At 41.9% G+C, this 23,371-nt stretch overlaps 3 protein-coding genes across 3 annotated transcripts; 2 read left to right on the top strand and 1 right to left on the bottom strand.

Moving 5' to 3' along the window:
* The first annotated feature begins 4,085 nt into the window (after nucleotides 1–4,085).
* Nucleotides 4,086–5,397, top strand: tmem158 (transmembrane protein 158). Its single transcript, XM_008294141.1, has one exon. It carries the CDS (start codon nucleotides 4,107–4,109, stop codon nucleotides 4,806–4,808), a length of 702 nt encoding a protein of 233 aa, XP_008292363.1. The 5' UTR covers nucleotides 4,086–4,106; the 3' UTR covers nucleotides 4,809–5,397.
* A 1,622-nt stretch (nucleotides 5,398–7,019) lies between these two features.
* On the top strand, nucleotides 7,020–17,870 carry LOC103366418 (CUB domain-containing protein 1-like). Its single transcript, XM_008294140.1, has 9 exons — nucleotides 7,020–7,263; nucleotides 7,884–8,087; nucleotides 8,173–8,532; nucleotides 8,619–8,990; nucleotides 11,096–11,287; nucleotides 12,864–13,238; nucleotides 13,335–13,691; nucleotides 16,476–16,563; nucleotides 16,708–17,870. The coding sequence occupies exons 1-9, from the start codon at nucleotides 7,200–7,202 to the stop codon at nucleotides 17,156–17,158; spliced, it is 2,463 nt and encodes an 820-aa protein (XP_008292362.1). The 5' UTR covers nucleotides 7,020–7,199; the 3' UTR covers nucleotides 17,159–17,870.
* Nucleotides 17,871–19,819: 1,949 nt separating this feature from the next.
* On the bottom strand, nucleotides 19,820–23,067 carry clec3ba (C-type lectin domain family 3, member Ba). The gene is made up of 3 exons (XM_008294139.1): nucleotides 22,822–23,067; nucleotides 22,621–22,719; nucleotides 19,820–21,254 (listed from the first exon to the last, which is right to left on the bottom strand). The coding sequence occupies exons 1-3, from the start codon at nucleotides 22,916–22,918 to the stop codon at nucleotides 20,854–20,856; spliced, it is 597 nt and encodes a 198-aa protein (XP_008292361.1). The 5' UTR covers nucleotides 22,919–23,067; the 3' UTR covers nucleotides 19,820–20,853.
* Between the last annotated feature and the right edge of the window lie 304 nt (nucleotides 23,068–23,371).

The raw sequence follows: 23,371 nt of genomic DNA, 5'->3' as shown, positions 1-23,371 counted from the left end.
CATTCAAAGGGAATCTTTGAATTTATTTTTTTTTGCATTTCTCTCTGTAATATATAATATAAAATATATATAAAAGCACCTTGACATGACCTATACAGTAAATTGTAATTGTAAAACTGTATTGAATTTCATTGAATTGGCCCAACAATCAGGGTGAACTCAGTGAATCTGTTCCGAACAAATAAAGGTTCAGAAGCTAATCTTTCCTGTGTGGGTTGCAGATTAACTTCTTATCTTTTAGCTCAAATGAAACGTCAGTCAAAGTCGTTGGTGTGACCTTGCTGTAATGCTGTCTGCCTTTGTCACCTGAAATCCCATTGTGTGTCTCAGCTTAGTGGCCTTTACCGATATCAAAGCATCAACGAATTCTTACACACAGAAATTAAATAAGAAAATAAGCTGTGCATTACTTTCAGCACAAAAAAACAAGTCATCTGTATATCTTTCATTACATTATGGGCTGTTGCGCCCCCTGAGGACACTGAGGTCACATTCAAAGGGAAATTTTGAGCAGACAGTGTCACTATACAGGAAATGTTAGGGAATCACCTTTTTTTTAATTTAGTTTTATTTTATCCAGAAGGAGGCTTCAGTGTTTTTAGGAAATTTAATGGTAATCCATCAAACATTTGTTGAGATATTTCACTATAAACCTAGAACCATGAATGTCTGTTTTCTTTAATGTTTCACAAAATAAGTAAAAACTTTACCTGCTGGCTGCTAGTAAAGAGGTGCATTGTAAACCCAGATTTTGTTCCTAATTAAACTTTTTAGTGGCTATTACTTATTATCGTTGCAGTAGTTGCAGCTACAGAGTAATCAGTCCCTTCTGTGTGTCGGTGAACAGTCTCTAGCTCAAGTGCTGAGATCTAACAAGTTGATATTTTACAGATGAGCTAGGAAGGGCATCTCCTCTGAATTATTAGATTTTGGGTTCAATCAGTGCAAAAAAAAAAGCCCTGCCAGAGGTCAAAGGTCACCTTTTTCCAAAATACCTTCAAAAGGGTGGAAGGTAGATTTTGTCATGTCTGTCAAGTTTCTGTTCATGTCCGCACTTTATGTCTCGTCTTTCCTGTTTTATTTTGAAATCACTTCACAGGGTGTTTCTGTTCCAATTTTGCTTTCTGCACCTGTCTTGTCTCACCTGTTCCCTGATTACCTCCCCACACCTGTTTCCCATCTCCCCTCATTACCTCGTGTATATTACCCTGTGTGTCTCACTGTCTCATCGCCAGTTCGTTGCACTTCACGGTCCTCGTACCAGCGTTATCATAGTCAAGTCACAGCCTGTTTTGTTCACCACCTTGTTTCTGCCTTTTGGACCTTGTCTCTGCCTGTCGATTCCTGGATGCTTTTGCCTGTTGGACTGTCTACCTGTGTACCTAACCCTGCCTGTCATTAAACCTGCCTTTTGCCTGAACCGATCTGTGTCCAGCATTTGTGTCCACCTGTCTGTTAAGTGAGTTCATGACAGATTTATGATCTTTGGTGCAGATAGGCAACCACGTTGGGGCTTTCCGTTGGTGATGTTACATTTGACCTTAGATGATAGTTCAAAGTTAAACTCAAGGTCAGAAATTTGGTCTGCACAGCAAGATAGACATATTGTTTGTATTTTTTGGGGGTTCACTGTTCATAACGTTAGTACAAGTGTTTGCTGGCGGTGTTTCTGTCGGTTAGCTACAACGTTAGCAGTCACATCAGTGTTTACTACTGTAACTGTTTATAACGTTAGCATTGGTGTGTACTTGTGGCTAACTGTAGCGTACCGATTAAAAATAGTGTCAGGGTTACATTTATGGCAGTAGCTTAAGCTTTTCTAAGGATGAGGTCAGAAGTCATTAACTTAAGTTGCTGAACAATTTAGTGTGTTTGCAGTTGAGTTGTTGAGCTGAAATGTTTTATGTTCTCTTTTATAGGCTCATGTGAAAATGCAGAGAAAGTGTAAGTATTGTGAGTTCATATGTGACCAAAGGGGCTACAGATTAAAACATGGGAGATTTGGTAGAACTGCACCACATACTTGCTGACACCAAGAATCTGTTTGCACATATAACTCCATTAATGTACTCAAGGTCTACTTGTTCAACACTCCTGATTTTGGCACAAGTGGTTTATGACTTGGACTGTCCAGCAGAAGGAGCTTTGTGTTGGCAATGACAACAGAGTAACTTGAGTAGTAACTTACCTCCGATACTGACATCTTGAGTACTGAAGGTAATTACTGACCATCAAATTTAGCGACTGAATGAGAGTATTGGGAGAGAGGCATGTCCAGTGCAAAGGAAACAGCTTGAGCAGGCATCACTTGGTGCAGTTCAGGTCAGTTTTGATTGCTCATCTCATGCTGGTGGTCCCAAAGTACTTACTTTTTCAGGGTATTTAAAAGGACCATAACTCATCCATCCATTATCTATACACTGCTCAATCCTGACTAGGCTGGAGTCTATCCCAGCTGACTTAGGGCAAAGGCAGGGGAGACACACTCACATTCATACCTACGGACAATTTAGAATCACCAATTAACCTCAACATGTTTTTGGACTGTTTTTGGCGTCCTCACTGGGACGCAGACCAATCTGGGTTTACAGGATGATCACTGGAGTCCATGGGATTCATCCTCTGGGTACCATGAATGTATTCAGCTTTTATTAATCCCACAGTGGGGAAATGTGCAGTGTTATAGTAGGAAAGGGGATAGTGCAAAAATCAGAGGAAATGGGTAGAAAGAAAAAAAATTAGACAAGAAATATAAAAATATACTGATGCTGTACAGATTCTTTTGAATGTGGAAAATGTTGAGCTCTTCTATATGTAGGAAAAGAATGACATGGCACAGATTCTTTAACATGTAGGAAAAAAATTGCATTACAGAGTCTCTTAAATGTACAAAATATTCATAATGCACAGATTTAAAGGCAGTGATGTTACACCAGAGTGAAATGTGATGGTTTTTCTACAGGCGGTCTACTGGGACCAGTGCTGAGTGTGCTTCATGCTACTCAGTTAAGTAGGTGTTGATACCAATTAATGCACGGCCACAGATAATGTGCATTGATTGGGTGATCCAAATGAATGCTCATTATATTCATATGTTTAAACCTGACTCATTTTAAGCCAACAAAATGAACTAATAGACAAAGGATTGAATGCGTCCCCACCAGAAAAGCTTTAAAGCATTCAGCATTTGTCATGTGTCATGTCTGGTTAACACTGGTATTGTAGAAGTACTCAGGTCACAAGTCCTAGGTTTTTCAATGCACTATTGTCAGGCAACATTTTCAGCTATAGAAAATATTAAATATTCAAAAAACCCAAACTGTCCTAGACCAATCCTAGAGCATTTCTCTGTGGTGTGTGATCAGAATCACCTCAGTGGAGACATGAGGTTGCACCAGGAGACCTTATGACCTCACTGTAGACCTGATCATACATGCACAGTTTACTCTGAACACTGTCTCAGAAGAATAGTTTGATAAACTGGCCACAGATTGCAGGTACAGGATTATCTCTGCAGCACCTGGATGCAATATGTAACTTGTTTCCTTCTCCACGGGTAGAAACTGGTTGTAAGGAATCAGCTTCATATCAACAGACAGCCACACCAACACCGGATGTTATCTTCAAAACTGTGAGAATTTGAGTACTTTTTTTCTATCCAGAAAGTTTAACTGAGCATGTGCAAGTCAGTATTATTGACTGGAAGATGTGTGTTCTGTCCCTGCGCACTGGAGACTCTCTCCTCACTACTCCTCTGTGTTTTGGTCTCCGCGCGCACACCTGAACTGGCGGAGCGTCAGTGGAGCTCGGAGCTGTGAGCGCACGGCGCAGCTCAGCTCGGCTCCTCCTGTACGGCGACCACAGGGCACATTTGGAGAACGAGACAGGAGGAAAGCATCCAACGGCAGGGAGGAGGGAGATGCGCGCATGTGACAGGCTTTGGACGTTTCCATTTCTACCAGGCGGGCAGGGAATTGAATCTCTCCACGGGGAGCTGCGTTTTTAAAAATCACCAGCGACTGGCGTTTTTCAAACATTGCACATCTCGTCCGTCGCGCCGCGGATCGTCACAGCACCATGCGAGCAGGAGAGACGCGCCCTGTGCCATGCTGAACAACTCTCCGACTCTCCTGCTGGCTCTGACCGCGGTGGCCGCACTTCTCCCGCGATGCCAAGGCTGGAGCGACGATGACCTGCTGCTGCCGCCCATCAACTCCTCCAACAGGTTCCTGGCCAACCTGGAGGTGGACGTACGCTTCTCCAAGAGGTCCGTGGAGGAGAGCGACGCCTCGGCCGACGCCTCCTCCCTACAGACTCTGTCCCAGTGCAACGTGAGCGTCCAGCGGCTGCTGCCCACCTCGCTGGTGGCGCGCTGGGACAGCAGCTTCGGCTTCCAGTGCGACGTGCTCATCTACACCACCAACAACCACGGCAGGGCTTTTTTCTCCGCCTCTTTCAACCGGGCGATCTCGCCGGTTGTCATCGAGCACCTCGGGGTCACCGGGGGTCAGCAGGAGCTGCGACTGTGCGTCGGCTGCGGGATGTCCCGGTACCGGAGGTTTGGTCAGGGCAGGCTGCGGGGCCAGCAGAGCGGCGATCAGGTCACTTTCTGCTGCGTGGATTTCAGCCTCGACGAGCTGAAGGGGGACAAAAGTTGGAGGCTGAACAGAAAACCCATCGAGTCGACACTTGTGGCTTGTTTCATGACTTTGGTCATCATTGTGTGGAGTGTTGCTGCTCTCATATGGCCGGTACCGATCATTGCAGGATTTCTGCCTAATGGGATGGAGCAGAGGAGACCGAGATAATTGAAATAATCATCATAATTATAGCCTGTGCTGCCTATACTATAATTGTAGCCATTCAATTGTTCACATGAATGAATGATTGCGGAGAACTTTATGATCAGATGCTTTAGTTTGGGGTGTTCTTTGACCCTTCCTCAAGGTAAAGTATGAAGGATTATTATACTAGCCAATCTATACTGGGACCAATGTGTTTTGTATACCCGTGTAGGCCTTCCTATAGATTATGTCAGCGTAAACTGTGCAAAACTTTTCTCTATTTAAACAGTGTTTGTATAGTTTTTAATCTTTATAGAAAGTTTTTTGCCTTATCTCATGTGTAGGACTTTTGCACTGACAACGGTGCGTAAATTGTGCCGTCACATCCAGTATACAGTATCTAACCTATGGTCATGCTCATATAGAAGTCAGTGTAATAGGGTTTTTTCCAATAAATTCTGACAAATAGATGTTGTTTATGACTGATATAGAGAAAATTTCAATACTTATATTGTTAGATTTCTACTGTCAAGTTCAATATAAGTGTTTATTTGTATTAATGTTCCAGCGGTTTAAATGGAAATAAAAATCGATTATAGGCTATAGCCTATCAGATTCCCTCTGATCTGTTCTCTGTAGTAATAATCAGTTTACTTCAGACTTATTTCAAAGGAATACTTTGCACTCACAATGTCAAATTGATTTTTTTTTTTTTTTTTTTGACATGATGATTTGCAGCTTTAGGGGAAAAAATGCGGCTCCATCACTGTTTACTGGTAAATTGTGAACATGAATAACTGTAGTAAAGTTTGTAACTATGCAGGCAGAGTAAAAGTAATTTACGGGCCATATTCAGACCACTTAATTAATTGCATCTTTGCAAGATAAAAATTCAGGTTTAGGTAAACTTTTTAAGGTGCAAACATTATTTTGATCAGTTGGGTTGACATAGCGTTGCACCAACATAACATCGTGTGTAATTTAAACTCAAATTTCTGCATTAGTTGATTTAAAACAAAATTCAAGTTGAGGTCATTTAATAAAATTGCTGTGATGTTGTAATTTTTCCTCACTTTCAGGATTTCAAGTCTCCTCCTTTATCCTAACATATCTGCATAACTTTAGACAGTCAAGACCGGAAATTAATAATAAATTTGATTACAGAGGAAAAATAATTCCCCTAAATATATATATATATAGAATTTGTTGGTTGTACATAATTTAATTATAAGTTGTAATAACTCAAAACTATTTATGCAAACTGCTGCTTTTTTTTTTTCTTTTTTCTTTTAAATACAAACATAATTTTTTGGAGTGTATGTTGAAAAAATCTGTACCTATTTAATAATTCCACAATTTTACAAATTTCTTTACATTTGTTCTGCTTCGGTGAATGCATGGAATTATTATACATAAAATACTCTAACATCTGAATATAGCCCCGTTCATGGTGTTAAATTATTGATGCACACATATATAATGAGCAGAATATTAATCCTGTAGCAGGTCCAAGTACTTTAAATTCTGACAAGGAGGTTCATCAAATTTAATTGATTCACTACAAATTCTGCAAAGTCTGTATCAGCACATGTTGGTGAGAGCATCTCTGTCCCTCCTGATTATTTCATGACCAGCGTAAAAACAGTGAGGAGACGCAGAATTACTCTTTGCCATGCTTAACAAAGTTCTACTGATGTCATCTAGATGAGTTGCTGTGGCAAGTTCAGGCAGGAAAAGCTTCATCGGCCTGATCAAGCTGCAAAACTGTTCACTTCCTGCTGAGCTCACTGACATATATGTGATGTTGGCAAGCTGGAAAAATGAATTTTGCACCGCATTCAAGCCCTAACATTGGCACAAAAGCAAACAGGGAGGGTGTTAGCTGTAAAAATGTATAGACCAGCTACAAATCATTGCATTTACCAGTCAGTGGAACAAAAAACATCTCCATTAAGAAAAAGAAATTGGGATATTTTTAATACTGGGAATCATCATCTGATATAGCATATAATACATTTTACAACATGTACTTTGATTTTTAACTGTAAGCAACTTTTTAATTGATTCTTTTTTGCAAGATTTTATTTTCAGCAGCATTTTTTTTTAAATCATTATTACTCATACCTGAAGTGTGCACCTGGCAAAATGGCCGTCGTGGCCACGCCTTTATCCTACCTGAGGTCAACACTTCCTTGCTGCTGACACACATTCTCGCATTAGGAAGTGAAGGAGCTGCTGCGTCGCAATAACTCCGAGCTGAGCTTCGCGTAAAATTCAGAGGAGGAAAAAAAAAAAGTGGCGCACGACCGTTCCAGCTCTGGATAACAAGAAATGAACTGTGCGCTGATCTCCACCGCTTTCTCTTAGGATCTAAGTTTTTTTTTTTTTTTTTTTTAAACTACAGTGAGCGACAGCATGTTCTTACTAAGACCCGCTCTGCTGATTTTACTCCGTGTATTCATCGTCTCCACCTCAGGAGGTAAGTTCAAGCTTACTTGTCAGGATGTTGGATCTGATATCTGTTGAAATATTGACACTGATTGTGCTTCAAATTAAACGTGGATGAACGTGGAACGGCTCTAACGTGACTACATGACGTTCAAAGTGGGAATATTGTGGCCTTTTTGTTGTTGTAGATGACTAAAGTGAGCGTTTTTTCTGTTGCTGATTAACCAAAACCCTCCCCATCCAGAAGAACTGCAGAGTGAATCTCATGTGTCAGATAACAGCGTGTGTCTGTTTTGCTTATATTTATATACATATACAGGGAAAGAGATTGTAAACCAGGATATGTGCAACAACAGGGAGCTGATTGGAGCAGCACATCAGGTGCTGTTGTGTGTGAACAGGACTGTGTTTGCTCAGCAAAGGCCTGCTTAGTCATAGAAGGAGTGAAGCCAAGCTGGCGGCCTCGTCTCTCAGAGCAGTTAGTCACTTTAACTCTGTTACCAGCAAATCAAACCGCACATTTAACCAGACTTATTCTGTTTCATCCAAGCTGTGTTATTTCCAAATATCGCTCAGGACTGGACATGTTTTATCCCATTTCTCGTTATTATATCGTCACACTGTTTGCTTTTTTTTTCTTTTTACCAATAGTCCCTGGGTTGAGAATTGCTCCTGACCGCGGCACAACCATCGTCATCAACAATCGTCAGGGTAAAGGTTGCCAAGTTTGCATCGACTGGCCATCAGAACAATGCAACACTTCTCTTACGATACAACACGGTTCTCCTGTCTCACTGTGGTTCAGATGCGCAGAACCTCAAAATTACCTCACCGTAGACATTGTGAGAGATATCGGTGAGTCTCGGTATCTCTGTTATAAAGTATATGTGGATTTATTTGTTGAATAAACAAATATCAAATATCCCTTTCTTCCCCTCAGAATGCACCTCCAAGTCGTGCAGCGGCCTCATCAACCAGACCGACGGAGGCTTCTTCCTGCGGTTTTTAAACCGCACCTTCACCTGGAACTTGAAGGCCTCGGAGCTCAAGGCTGTCAAATTAGACTTCGCCAACACGGGTCTGAGACAGATTAATCCGTCTGAGAGATGTCCCGACGGACACACCTATAGCCTCCAGGCCCTGCAGGCTACAGGGAGCGTAGCCTTGGGGAAATTCTGCAAAATGGGCACTATCAGCAGTGTTCAGATACTGAATCAGGGCAGCTTTTCTCTGGATCTCCCAAAAGGCCAGTGGCTGCAGAATGGCCACTTTGCTGCATCTGTTGGGGAAGAAATCAGGTGTAAGTTTCATTTTGTCGTCCCTGAACAGCTATTCTCTCGTGTGTATTTCAAAGTTCACGGTTTCATTTATTTTTCTCTTTTCTAGCTCTTGCCAAAATTTCACTGACGTTACCGAAAGGGGCCTCGTCCTCAGAGCTGCTTACGCCAAACTACCCGGAGAGTTTCCCCAACGACGACACGATGGAGTGGTACTTTCAGGTCCCGGACAAACACAGGGTGGCCGTCCAGTTTGGAAACCTCACAGAGCCGAAATGTTTGAGGAAGGAGACGGCAGTGGAGTACAGCAGCAAAGGGAGATGGACGCTGTTTCTGAGGCTGACGGACACCCAGCCGGTCCAGAACGAGGGGAGCTTCTCGCTGACGCTGAGGAACTGCGAGATGGACAGAAAACGAAGCAAACGAGCTGGTTCTGCAGGACTCTCCCTCAACCTAAAGGTGTCGGCTGCAGGTCCACCAGGTTTGTTCATCATCTGTGCTTTGTGGTAGAGTTTGGGTTTGGCGGTGAACTTGCTCCTCTGACGTGGTTGATTCTTGTGAAGTGTCTCAAATGTTCATATTTGCTTGTCTGTGAAGATTCTCAATCATCCAGGTCATGGTTACTCTCGTAGACTAATCGTAGCAACCGCTTGAGTTCCTTGAAGACATTTCATCCAAGAGGCTTCATCAGTTCTGACTGACTAGTTGGGAGTTGCAGATATCCTTAAGGAGCCGTTAACACTCAGGTCCAACACTCAGGTGTTAGTGGCTCCTTAAGGATATACGAATCTGGAGCTAGTCAGTCAGATGTGATGAAGCCTCTTGGATGAGAGGTGAAACGTCTTCAAGGAACTCAAGCAAGCTCAGTTGCAACGATTAATCTGTGAGAATAAAATTCATCTTTGTTCGTATGATTTCCATAAGGTGGTCAGATAGGCCACGAGTCAGAGAAACATTTAGATTTTGGATGTGATGTGGACTACACCTGTGATTTCTAAGGCTGGTTTAAAGGTTTCAAAGTTGAGCAAAAGGAATTTAAAGCCGTTATGAGCTGTTTTTAAATACACAGTGGATCATGTGTCATGTGGAAGATGTTGCTTGTAGTGATGAGCGCAGTGATCTATCATCTGACTCCTCGGCTTCAGGGAGCGTTTTAGCCTTTAGGCTTGTGTTTAGTTTATTTATTTTTTTCTTTCCTGCAACTTTAAGGTTTTGTTGTTGTCATTTTCAGACTTAGTTGTTTTGTGCTAAAAGGCTCTAAAAGCCACAGTTATTGAGAAGCTGATGAACAAAGTCAAGCGTTACTTCAGAGTTGGTGGAGACCAAAACCGAGCTAAAAGGAGGGTAAATGTTAGCGCTGGATTAATCAGATGTCCAGACTCATAGTTAATGCTGAAGTTGCTTTATTTCTGCTAGATGTGGTATTTAGCAATTAGTCGGCCCTTTCGATGATGTAAGGTAATAATATGTAAGTGTGCTGGTGTTTGTTCTGTCTCAGAGCGGTCAAAAAGTCATAAATCAGATAAGTAGCAGTGCCAATAGAGACTATTCACACTCTTGGAAGTTTTACAATTAAATCATGGTCAATTTAATTTGGCTTTTTTGACAAGAATTTACAAAAAGACTCTTTCATGTCAAGGAGAAAACAGATTATGTATTCATTACCGAACCTGTTGAAAAAGTTGCTTAGCGTGTTTTGATTTTTTTATTTTTTTTTTTGTCTCTACGGTGTAATTATATCCCGGAATACTGATTCATCAGTAACTGAACCTTCCAGATGCAGGTATTTGTATATACTATTACTTAAGAATGTACTTAGATGACAGTAACTCTTAGCACCAACTGGCTGGACCTGTGTTGCGTTTGGTTAGTCACTGTAGACGGGGTGAACACTTGTGCAGTCATTTTCGATTTTACATTGTCGATTTCATCACTTCAGATGTTTATTTCATGACGAGTAGAAATTTGGCTTCACCTTGACATTAAAGAGCCTTTTTTTGTCAATACTTTTAAAAACAATCCAAATTAAATTGATTCAGTGTTGAAAAGCAGTAAAAGGAGAAAACTTCAAAGAAGGCTGAATAAATATTCTGTTAGTCTGACACTTTCCAGTGTTTTTCTAAAATATCTTACGTAGTCTGATAGTGTCAACCATTTATTTCATGACTATAGAGAAAATTATAGAGTATCAAGGCTGCAAATATTTTTAGTGTGATGGTATTGCTGCTGAAGAGCTCGTGTAAACGTGACTGATGTCTCCTCTACATGTTGCAGCAGGTATGTGTCTGAAAGTCTTTCTCCTCAGTTACAACAAGGTGCAGTTTCGTTAGTCAGGGTTCCCCCTTTTTTTTTTTTTTGACGTTACTGATGAGTAACAGTGAAGTGGAGCGCGGCCCTCGTAGCCTCTCTTGAGCGCTCACGTCTTTGGGGAGCTCACGGATTGCTTCACTTCTGAGTCACGAGTGACGGAACTAGCAGGAAACTAGTGCTTTAATCATCTGTGTCAGTCGTGCCCACGCGTTGGTGTGCTCGCGTTTGAGATCGGAAGATAAAAAGTCACGTCTGATTGTGCTCTTTTCCCTCTAGTGCTGTGTGAAGTGGATCTCAGCAAAGCGGAGGGCCTTGCGCTCCACATCGAGAAGGTGAAACCGGCCTCCAAGTGCGAGATGGAGATGAACTCGGTGAAAAAGGAGAAGATTACAGTCACATCGAGAAGTAAACTTTCTTTCCGGGACTGCCTTCCCGACGACGTGCAAGTCACAGCCAAAAGAGTCATAGGTAAATCCAGGTTTGAGTCTCTGGAGCTGGAAAAATACATCTTTATGACTCTTGTATCAAAATGTCAAGAACACAATGTAGATTTCCACTGATAGAGCATCTATAACCACCGTAAAATAGTGTTTTAATGACCACTTCAGGCACAACAGGCCCCAGTTAAAGGGTTTTAATGCTGTTCTTATCTGACAGTGTAATCTTTAGATAATATTTAAACCAACAGTTTTCATAGAGACCATTTTTGTATTATGTGGAAGTTAGTTCCAGTTGGACTGTTCCCAACAATGTCTGTGGATTATCTACAGTAACACAGACTTTGTTTCTGGAAAGACATGTTGTGCTTGACTTCTTAACGATTATGGCTTGAAAGCAGCCCGTTTGGTTTTTTTTATTACATGGTAACACTTGAACGCCCCCGTCTAGTTTTTATAAGCAGTGTATAAACAGTTTACATGGATTATAAGTCATTATATTTAGAGACGAGGTGCTGTTTGTTTAAGCACCAGAGCGCACCTCTGATGCAACAGGTAGTGTGTGTGGGACGTTAGACTCAAGATTCAAGAGGTTTATTGTCATATGCACAGAAAACCAAACCATTACACCGTACAGTGGAATTCTGATCCTCCTTATCCAAACAGAAACAGTCAAGAATAACTGACCACGCGAAGGAGTCATCATGTTGCAGCTCATTTATGAACAAGAAGAACAGCTTAATGCTCTGGTCTAAAGGATTTTATCCATTTTTGTCCCAGTATATTGATATCAATCAAATGACTATGAATGGGAGACGAAAGATTAAGACATTTTTTAATAAATGTGTTGCAGCCCAACTTTAAAAATCAACATTGATGGATTTAAAATGATATGTATAGGCGTAAGTAAGGTTTTAAAATCCATTTTTGATTTGATTAACCTCTGTAGTTATGGTGTAGACGACATGGAAAAAAGCTCAAAAGCAATGGGCAGCTATTGACAACTTTGAAGGTGGAATGCTTACTTGCACGTTGCTCTGCGCTTGAGTTGACATGAATCAATAAAGCACACCTTAAAAATCGATAAGGCAACTTTCAACATTTGTTTTTCGTGGCTCTTTTGCATGACGTACGATTAAGTGAAGATGTGATCGTCCACCCCTTAAAAATGTTCATATACTCGTAGATTTCAACCAGATTATGCAGATGTTTTATAATCTACTTCCTACCTTGAAAGAAAAAAAAGTGAGCCTCATTCCAGTGGTCTGCAGCCGCACTGCAGCTTTTATTATATTATTGTGCAATGTAGCACATTTAAATGCATTTTAAGTGTTCATTAATGTACCATATTTACAAGTTATTATGTTATGAAGCTATATTTTGTATTATTGTAGCTGTGTTTTACTGTAATATCATTCATTACCAGTCAAACCAGTCTCAATGCTGGAAAGATCATCGTATTTGTCAAACACCTTCATACTTGCATCTACCTGTAGCTGTATTTTAGTGTGTTTTAAACAATTTATTAAATGTTTGTGCTACTAAAAGTTTTTTATTTAGAGAAGTGACCCTTTACTTGCTCTGTCTCATGTCTTGATTCCTATCAGGCTGCAGTCATCTCAAAGATTGCCCCAAGACTCCCGTCCGTCTGTTGGTGCCTCAGCTGCCGTCCTGCCTCCCCGCCTCGCTGAGCAGCGTCACCTGGACCCTTCGCCCCGGTCAGCACGGCACCGTACTGCTGACATCCCCCACCGGACCCCTCAAACAGTCCCTGCCTGGACAGCCGTGCAACGGCAGCATCTTTATCAAACTGACTGAAGATGATGGAACCACTATTGGACACTTCTGCCCCCGTGGAGCCATTCAGGAAGTCAAAATCCACACCAATGTGTCCGTCACCTGGACACCCAGCTTCCCGGGTAGAACACTGAGGTCCTACTACAAGCATGTGCTGAACGCCAGTTTTGAAAAGGAGATACGAGGTAGCAAAGAGCTCCAACTGAATTCAATTTACAAATAAATAAATGCATATTTCTGCAGTAATGTTTACCAATCTTTTCTTTCTTACTGATTTCCAGAAAGGTACATATACACCATATCTCCATCGAAAGACGCCCCGGTGCTTGTGGGTACTCCTGGCTGGCCGGTAGGAATGAAATCCTATTCCACCGTCTCCTGGATTGTCAATGTTCCCCCAAAGATGGATGCACACCTTAAGTTTGCCAACCTCAGCCAGCCCAAATGCAACAAAGGTCACACCAGCATCAGGGTGCAGAGAATCGGCAACCTTGAGGAGGACTACAGCCGCCGGGAGGACGAGGAAGCCGAGAGCGAGATCACTGTCTCCGAGAGCTTCTACCTCAACATGTCCAGCTGCATGCCTGAGAGAGGAGAGTTCCGCGTCATCACCAAGATCACCCTGCAGAAGGCCAAGAGTAAGAGGAAACTAGATTTACATAATAGATTTATGACATTGTTTCACATCATTTCTACAAGTGCGTTGTTGTACCTCTGATCCATGTTAGTGGCTTTATCACAGCAGTGTCAGTCGGTTCAGACTGAAATATCTCAACAATTATTGGATGAATTAGTTTTAGTTCAGACCTTCAGTTTCTTCATTGATAATGACCAAACACCAGGAAACCCAATGAGATTTCAAACAGCCCAAGTTGTTCTTTGTGGCTAGTTTTGAATTAGCAAATTCTCACAGGCTGAACTCAGATGATGAACATGGTTATGTTCTCTGTTTTGGGGGCCATTTTGGTGCGATTTCTCAAAGTGACATGCAGTAAAGATCTAGCTGGCAGACGGGAAGTCTGGCTCATTGACTGCAAGTGATTCTTGGCTTTAAGGCAAAACTGGAGAACCAAAGTGGTCGATATCACAGCACCCCAGGTCTCTAAGGCTCTGGTGTTTTGTTGTTTTCATGAATTGCACCAGATCTTGCACTACTTATTTGCAATATCATTTGACACCCCACAGTACCAGCTAACTCTCTGTCTTTTATGGGAGTCTTGAGCTCACACGGCACCGAAATAAAACTAAAAGTCCAAAAGAACCCAGCGGTCCTCCAGAAGATGAATATATGCCTGAATTACTGTAAGCTTGACCGTTTCTTTGTATCCAAAAAGCTCTAAAAGCACATCAGTCGTGTCTCTTTGGTTTTACTGGATAAAACACTGTCTGTTGTTTTTGAGGAAAACTATTAAGGAAACATCTTCTTTTTCATGAGTTCTTACTCAAACGGTTTATTGTTTTATGTCCGGATTTTGTCGACTTGAGAAGTAAGACAATGAGAAGGATATATTTGGAGATGCATGACTAATAACTGCAGAATGGCATGCAGTACAGGAAACCAGGAATTGAAGAGAATCTCTGTTGACAGTGTTCATGCCCAAGTGGTATGCACTCTAACCGCTTGACTGTCAGGTCACACCCTGCTTGTATTTTCAACCTGCGTGAACATGTTAACAATATATCTGCAAACATGCTACCATGCTGATGGTTTAGCTCAACACAATGTTGCGCCTAAGCAAGCCCTCATACAGAGCATCGCTGTGGATTCTTTCTGTTGTTCTTTTTTAAAACATAGGGTGGAACGGTTAATGGGTTTAAAATCTGAAACAATGCAATTAGCAAATTGCAAAGGCTTTTTAGGATAAATGTTGTGCAACGTATCAAGCACAGGTTTTTAACTCTTGAAACTAACTTGTCTAAGTTGTTTTGTAATGTTCCATCCTGTTTTAAATGTTTTGCAGAGTGAATACTAAACTGAAGCTTGAATTGAAAAAAAAAAAATCACATTGCAAGTCGAACTGCTCTGTCAGAAAAATTCCAGTTATCCATATTTAACAAATTGTTCAGCCCTACAATAGAGATAACATGCATTGCTCTGTTAGAAAAGCAGCTTGTGATTATGAATAGCAGAGTCTCTAATTTGTTCAAAACAAGCAATGACTCAGCTGTTTGGCTCACATAGACTGAAGGACACAACCACAGAGAAGTCACCCAGTGGTTTGTGGACGGTTTGTTTTGAAGTCTCATGATTGGCATTTTGTCCGTCGCCATTTTGCTTTTTTGAAACATGATGTAACAACTGAGAGGTGGATCAAAGAAGTGGATCTGGAGCCTTGGGGAACATTAAGAGGACCTTGAGTAGTGACTTGTCAATCACAAGTTGCCCATACCCTAAAATATACCTGCTTTATTGTCTGTTATTCTCTAAATGGGACCATCGTATAAGAAATTAACATTATTATGTATTGAAAGACACTTTACAAGCAATTGACACCACAAACCTAATAGGAAAATGTTTGCTGCAGTAACAAATCAAGTGAGAAGTGGGTGACTTTCACACGGACTTCAACGCGATCGTTATTTGTTTTGCAACGAAAGGTGTCGCCCCCTGCTGGTCATTAGAAAGATTGCCGCTATAAGGCTTTACTTTTCAGACTCAGAGGCTATGTCTGTCTTTTTTTTTGTTTTGTTTTTTTAGCAATCCATGGTTTCAGGACAGCTAGCCGCACAGTCTGTTGATGCGCCACTTTGATCCAAACTGAAATATCTTAACAACTGCTGGATTGACAGTCATGAAATATGGTTCAAACTATGTTGTGTGAGTTGTAATAACTGGGGTCTGCTCTGGCTTCTCCTCAAGCACTATTGTGAGATCAAAAATTTTCCAGATTTTGACCATATACCAGCATTAAAACCACCTGCCTAACATTGTGTAGGTCCTCCTTGTCCCACTAAAAGAGCTCTGACCTGTTGGATCATGGACACGGGAACTCTGGCAGTGTCCTATCTTGTCTGGCACCAGGTGCTTGGTGGCAGATTCTTTGAGTCTTGTGGGTTGCAGGGTAGGGCCTCCGTGGATCAGGCTTGTTCTTCCCCATCCCATAGATGCTCAGTCCTGTTGGGTTGTTGGGAGTTTGTGGGCTGGGTTGGCTCTTTGTTGTGTTCCTTGAGCTGTTTCTGAGCAGTTTCTGCTTCGCCCTGCTGAGGGAGGCTGCTGCTTCAGGGTTGTTTTTGGTCTGGAACAATGTTTAGGTTGTTGGTAGGTGATCTGAGGGGGATGAGGGAGGATGCCATTTCACCATGGAGTCTAAATAGGCCTCCAAGAGCTGCTTGCATGGCTGTTTTGTGACTTTGCATTTGGACAAGTGTGACAGAAAAAAATGTATAAAATATGGTATTTGTTGTTGTTTTCTCTCATTCAGACCTTCTTCTGACCATCATCCTGAGTGTGGTTGCTGCTCTGCTTGTCATTTTTGCCATAGTGCTGGCTGCAGTCTGTGTGGTGGTTAGGTGAGTGTTTTGCTCTTCAAAATGTTTTATCTGTTTGTTGTAAGTAGGTATTTGGTATTTTTGCCTTTTCAAACTACTCAGTGGTTTGCCTCTTCATTTTAAGTTCTCTAAAACTGTCATTATCTCGTCTTTCCTGCCAAACAGAAAGAAGAAAAAGAAGCTCGATCATCAGGTGTCCATCTACAATCCAAATGGCACCAGCTTCTTGCCGGGACACAATGGATTTCCAACAACCCCAGAGGACAGCGAAGCCCACGTGTACGCCTCCATCGAGGACACGCTGGTCTACACACACCTGCTGAAAAAGGGCGCAGAGATCGGCATCTACGGAGACTTCGAAACTTACCGGCCCTTCGCTGGACAAACAGACTCACAAAGGCCGCTGGTCTCTAAAGACGCTGGTGGCGACAACATGGAGACCGGCGTTTATCGCTCTTTCCAGCACCCGTCCCAACAAGGTCCCCCTCTTCCCAACAGGCCTCCGAGTCACGTCCAGCCGATGGTGGACAATGAGATTTACCAGACGGACGATCAAAACGAGGAGGAGCGTTCTCCGAGTCTGGGCCCGCGGTTGGAGCCAGAGGGAGGGAACTGAGCAGGAGATTGGATTCAGCTTTGTGATTTTCACTTGACCTACTTGAACTTGGTGATATTCATTCCCTGGCTTCTGTGTGATTGCCTGCTGTTCAGCTTTGCAAGAGGCCCTACTTTTTTTTCTTTTTTTTTTATCTCGAGTGTAGCTGTTGCACCAAAGCGAGGCACACAAAATAATCGTGTTGGAACCTGCCCGCAGCTGTTACCGTGTTTTATCTCAGATGAAGGCGCTTTTGTTTTGAAAGCAGAACTTAATCAGTCCCTTTGTACAAGTTGTAGCCACTATAAAGGCATCTTCTGTTGCTCTTGGGCAACCAGTATTTTGCATTTAAGATATTTGTATATGTACTTTTGTACATATTATGGGTGTTTTTTATAGGAGCTGCTGTGTGCTGTTTACATGAGTTTTTCATTTTTATTGTAAAAAAAAAAAAAAAGAGGACAACTAATGCTGTTGCAAAGTGCTGAATTTTTATAGCATTAGAACATGATGCAGTGGAACAGCAGCATATATGCACGAAACATTGTCTTTCTATTGTTTGTCACTGCTTTCTTCCAAATGCGACATCATTATACCCTAAATGTGTCCGACAGAGAGGTCAAAACACTCCTGCTAATCATGTTTAATATATTAGAATCGTTTTTTTAGGCTCTTGAATGAAATAAAAATTGAGACCCATACATTTGGGAATCTCAAGACTGATCTACAACAACGTGCGGGTTCATACAGAGATGTTTTTGTTTTATTTTTGTGTATCATTATTTACTATTTGGGCTGCAAGGTGGAGCAGTTGGTTAGCACTGTTGCCTCGCAGCAAGAAGGTCGCCGGTTCACGTCCTGGTGGGGGCATCGTTCTGCGTGGAGTTTGCATGTTCTGTGTGGGTTCTCTCCGGGTTCTCCAGCTTCCTCCCACACAATCCAAAAACATGTTGAGGCTAATTGGTGATTCTAAATTGTCTGTAGGTGTGAATGTGAGTGTGCTTGGTTGACCTGTGATAGACTGGCGACCTGTCCAGGGTGTCCCCTGCCTTCGCCCTGAGTCAGCTGGGATAGACTCCAGCCCCCCCTGCGACCTGAGTGAGGATTGAGTGGTTTACAGATAATGGATGGATTATTTGCTATTTGTTGTAAGAATGATAGACTGCTTGTTCTGTATTACAATGACATGTTCCAAAAAATCCTCGTATACACTTTGTTGTAGTTCGTGAGCAAGGTTAGATGCAAAATTCGGGTATTTTCGTTTGAAAGAGACTATTTAAGAGACTGTTTAAGAGCTGTATGTTAACATGAGTGTGGTGTCGTGCTGAGTTGTGCATTCTGCAAGGAGCGGAAGCAAACTGATCTACCCTCACTGTAAAGTTCTTGTTAGCACCTGGCTTACGAGGAACAAAAGTGAAAGTACTTACATATGTAATCAACCAGATTATTACGGTTCTATCAATGCTCAATGTATTTTAATAAGCTTTTGGAGTAGTGGTATAAATCAGCACAAAAGGAGGAACAAAGGGCAGTAGATGCTACTTAAGTAACAACATAAATAATACTTTTAAACTCTTTAACTTGCTTATCTGATCTATATCAGCAACAAAAGAGCTCAGAATTGTGCATCCTCACCTACACTACAAAATTACAGGTAGGAGGTACACTTCTAGACCTTGTGCTGAAGCATTTATACGAAAACTACAATTTAATAAAAACGAGCTTGTAGTGAAGCCCTGAAACCCAGCCTCCAGTTCACTGGACCAAATGATGCACACTCAAGGGCTTCAATGTACAAAGTCCTGTGGCTCATTCACAGTCTGTCGAGGAACCAGAAGCACCAAACAAAAAGACTTCAAAGGCGAGCTGCTCACTTTAAATCACAGCCACCCAGAGGGACATTTTGAGGTTTTAAGCAGGTGCAGTGCGAAGTGTAGCGATGAGATATCGATTCAGTCACAGCAGGATGGAGGATGAGCAGTCAAAGTGGGGTTAAAATGCAGAAATCAGTCCAGGACAAGAGGCTGTAGATACTAATTTACAGACTAAACCAGGACAAGGTTAATTACATAAAAAGGGAAAAGAAACACAACACTACAGACAAAGACCTCACCGGAGGAAAAACGGTTCTTCTGGATTTTTGTAAATTCATGTTGCCTTCTGCAGTTCAGAAAACAAATGGCAGAGGGAGACAAAACTGCAACGAACCCGTAATAAAGTGTCCTCTGGCTGGTTAGGACTCTCTGAACGGCTCTGAATTACATCGAATACTGCTTTACAGTCTAACTGACTCACAGCGAGTGTTTGAAAGATAGAGAAGAGGACAAACTCTCTCAAATCGTCGAATTTCCATGGAGATGTCCAAACATGTTGATGTGATGTAATCTTCGTTGGGGTGACTAAAGTATTGTGAGCGCCAACGCAGAGGCTAGATTTATACGATGATGGAACTGTGTATGTGGGTGGAGGTACTGCTTCTCCCGCACAGATGTTTTCAGAAAAGAAACTCAACAGTGACGTCTTTGGAAATGCTTCTCGTGATTTCATTGTGTTCCGTCTCTACATTTACATAAAATATAACCTCCTGCATTATGGAACAGTTGCCATGTTCACATGCACAGCTCCAGGGCCCCGAGGATCTGGTGTTGTTTTAATAATCTAATTAATTGCACAACAACTTGGACCACTTAATTCTTTATTTGTATTTTTTGAAGCACTTTTTCCTACTGTGAGGAAGAAACTATTCCCATGTATCTGCTGATTTTTTTTTTATTTGAGCAAGAACAAAATGAGAGCATCACGTGATTAGATACATGTTTATTATTATCACCATATAATGAAACGTAAGCAGCATAACTTGACTTTTAAAAAGGCACACATGATAATTGTTCTTCAGGCAAAAATGAAACAAAGACAAGCCATCTGGTATTTACCTCATGAGTATCTAAGATGGTATAAAATATGTTGAAGTGATGGAGACCACATTTATTTAAAGCACAGTAAAGCCCTAAATTGTGATTTTTCTTTGAGAGGGGGGGTTCTTTTGGTTTTAAATGACATAACAAGTGACAAAAGACAGTAAGACAATGCGTTAGAGATGTTTTTGATTAATGGTTATTTCAAAATTCCCTTGGATATGACTTCATAGCCTTTCTTCATCTTGTGAGCACCCGAAATGTGCATCACTCTGAACATGCTATCTGAGCTCTTTGGTTTTAGTCATGACTTCCATTGAAGTGACAAGAGAACAGTTGCACGAGCTCTTCTAGAAAGTGGTAGAAATGACCAGGACTAGTTATACTGGCACAGAAAAGGTACAATTTATAGCAAAAATGTGAAAGAAATAGTTCAAATTCATCACTATCACCTCTATCTTACCATCATTCGTCACTTTTTTTGTAACTTCCCGCCAGAAGAACCCTGTTGGTTAAATAAAAGTTCACTATAAACCTAAACTTGGCATGCATATGAACAATTTTGGGCTTAACTCTGTAAAATATCATGTTCCAGTGAGTTTAGCTTATACAAAGGCACACTGTTATCCCTGACCACTGAGTGAAATCTCTCTGAAGTGACATCTGGACGACCTGATCAAGGAAACGAGAGTCGAGGAAGGACGCAGCGTGTTATTTTTTCCAATGTATGAATGTACCTGATAGCATCTTCATTCTTTGCAGCAAGCGGCGCTTAAAGTTCATAATCGAAACACGAATCTCTCAAACAATGTTGAACTCGCACACAGAGGCCTTTTCAGCCCTGCAGTTCTCATCGAACCACTTCCCGTTGGCCGTGGTGGACAGGATGGCACAGTTCTGGCTGCGCCCCCCGTCCGGCTGCAGGGTGATCTCCGTCTCCCAGTTCTTGAAGCGAACGCTGGAGCCCGACTGGTCCACCCACTGGCCGTCGGTCACCATGTCGTTGATGCCCAGCCAGATGTGCTCGTCTGGGCCGATGCTCTGGCGGACGTAGCTGTAGAGCTGGTCGTTCTCATCGCCCGTCAGAGGGGTGCTCAGGCTGCCTCCTTTGGCGATGCAGTCGTCGCTGGCTGCGTGGAAGTTCTTCTTCCCCGGATCAGCCAGGAAACACTTGCGGAGGATCTTCGTGCCTTTCAGACAAACTGGAAGGAAAAGTTAGGAGAAAGTGGCCTCGATATCTTTGTTGTCTAATTTGGTTCTCATCACTAGAACACTGTTAAATTCTTGATTAAAAGCAACCATGCAGCCTGCAACTCTATGCAAACAATTAAGCCTCAGATGACTCATATTGGTGCCAAATTTTGGTTAATAGAGATTTTTTTTTCCTCCATTTTAACAAAAAATCACTAATTCGCCTTGAAGCTGTTGGTCAATTATGGTCCTGTAGTTGTTCCCATATTTGAGAGCTTTTTAATACACTTTAAACTGAGAAGAGCTGATGCAGCACTTCTCTAGCTACCAGTCAGTTGAAAGTCATGGCTGAAGCCAAAGAGCTCCATTAGCTGCAATTAGGATCCATCACTGCACACAAGACTTGGTGAGGCTATTAAGTCATATCTAAGAGTCAGAGACCACAGTGCAAAGTGTAATCGAACAGCACAAGGAGTTCCTTCCACACTGTGAGCCATCTCAAAGAGCGTGGTAGGAAGCCAAAAATGACACCTGCAGTGGCAAGAATGATAGTTCAAGAGGTCAAGAAGAATCCAAAGATCACCACCAAGATCATCCTGATGGATCTGGGCTGAGCTGGTACCAACATCTCCAACCAGACACGGAACAGGACTGGTCTCCATGGATGCCAACCAAGGAAGACTCCACCTCTCCAAGACAGACAAACAAAAGCTCAGCTGGGCAACTTTTGTTATCAACTTAGTGGTCAGACAAGATGTAAATGGAGTTGTTTGGACAAAAGGACGCAGCTTTTGAAGAATCGTTCAAGCCCAACATGATTGTCGGAACGTGATGCTTTGGGGGAGTTTTCCAGCCGATGGACAAGTAAACAGAGTTAGAAAAGAGGACGACTTAAAGATTCTGGAAGAAAACATCAGATAGTCTGCAGCATTGGACCTTCCAACGAGATAATGATGTGACACATACAGTCAACGGGGTGAAGAAATGATGAACAGAAAACAGTTTGAAGATGTTGGAGTGAACAAGACATGATTGAGAATCTGTGGAGGAACTGAAGATCAGAGTGATGGAGAGGAAGCCTTCAAGCTTAAAGAACTGCAGATCATCACAAAGAGGAACAAAATCCCGGCGGAAACATGAAAGATTGTTTGGAATTAAACAGTTTGGCAGCGAATAATTGCTTTGGACACAATGTTTGACTATATTTTCTTACTTGTTTATGTCATTTCCAGCCAGAAAAAAAACTTTTGGTCAAGTAAAAATCCACTCTTAATCCAAATTTTGGGTTTCATTGTATACTTATTATTGCAACTTATTATGATCCCAAAAAAATGTGATTGTTTAATATTTATGAAGCATGTTTTGCTTGGTGAATACTTGTCTGTAAAGCCTGCTGCTCCTTCAGCACGTTGAGCTCCTGAAAAATGTCATCAATCTGTTTCTTTAGCTCTTCAATTGCAGCATTCGTCGCAGAGTCTGTTCAGAAGACCGGAATTCAAAGCATAGCAGAGCTGTTACTCAAAGAGCAAGCGAGGACATTGTTTTCATTTCCAGTCTCCAGCTAATATCGGCTCCTACCTTTCTTGCCGTTTCTTTTCTTGGAGGGCGTCTGCTGGGGCGAGCAGTGTGCCAGCAGCAGGAGGCAAAACATCAAGCAAAGCCCTCGAACGTCCATCGTCTTTGAAGGAACACTTCAATTCCACGGTGAAGAAACTGCTTCGCACCAAAAAAAACAAAAAACAAAAACGGCTCCTCTCAGCTCCAAGCTCCGGCCAGAATGTTGTGCTTTACAAGCTCGGCGTGGAGGCAAACAGCTGAATGAGGAAATCTTATCTGAGAGAGGACAAATGTTTTACAGATGTTTGTGTTGCTGTTGAGGAGATGGATGGAGAGCAGGCTCCAGCGCTTGTTTAACAGCATCCAGACAAGCGTGACTCTAGTTCCACATGTTTGTAGGTGACAGTAAACCACAGGAAGATTTAAATTATTGAGATTATTGACATTCTGATGAGGAGATTCTCTCAAATCCCTGCATCAGGTAACATCTTCTCTATGTGTTTTATCACAGTTGCTTGCTTCTTGAACTGTGCATTTAATCTGTTGCATTCCCTCCTTTCAGGGCTCCTAC

The sequence above is a fragment of the Stegastes partitus genome, unplaced genomic scaffold, assembly GCF_000690725.1.
Source record: "Stegastes partitus isolate 25-593 unplaced genomic scaffold, Stegastes_partitus-1.0.2 Scaffold944, whole genome shotgun sequence".
NCBI lineage: Eukaryota > Metazoa > Chordata > Actinopteri > Pomacentridae > Stegastes > Stegastes partitus.
This window is presented reverse-complemented; position numbering and strand designations above follow the sequence as displayed.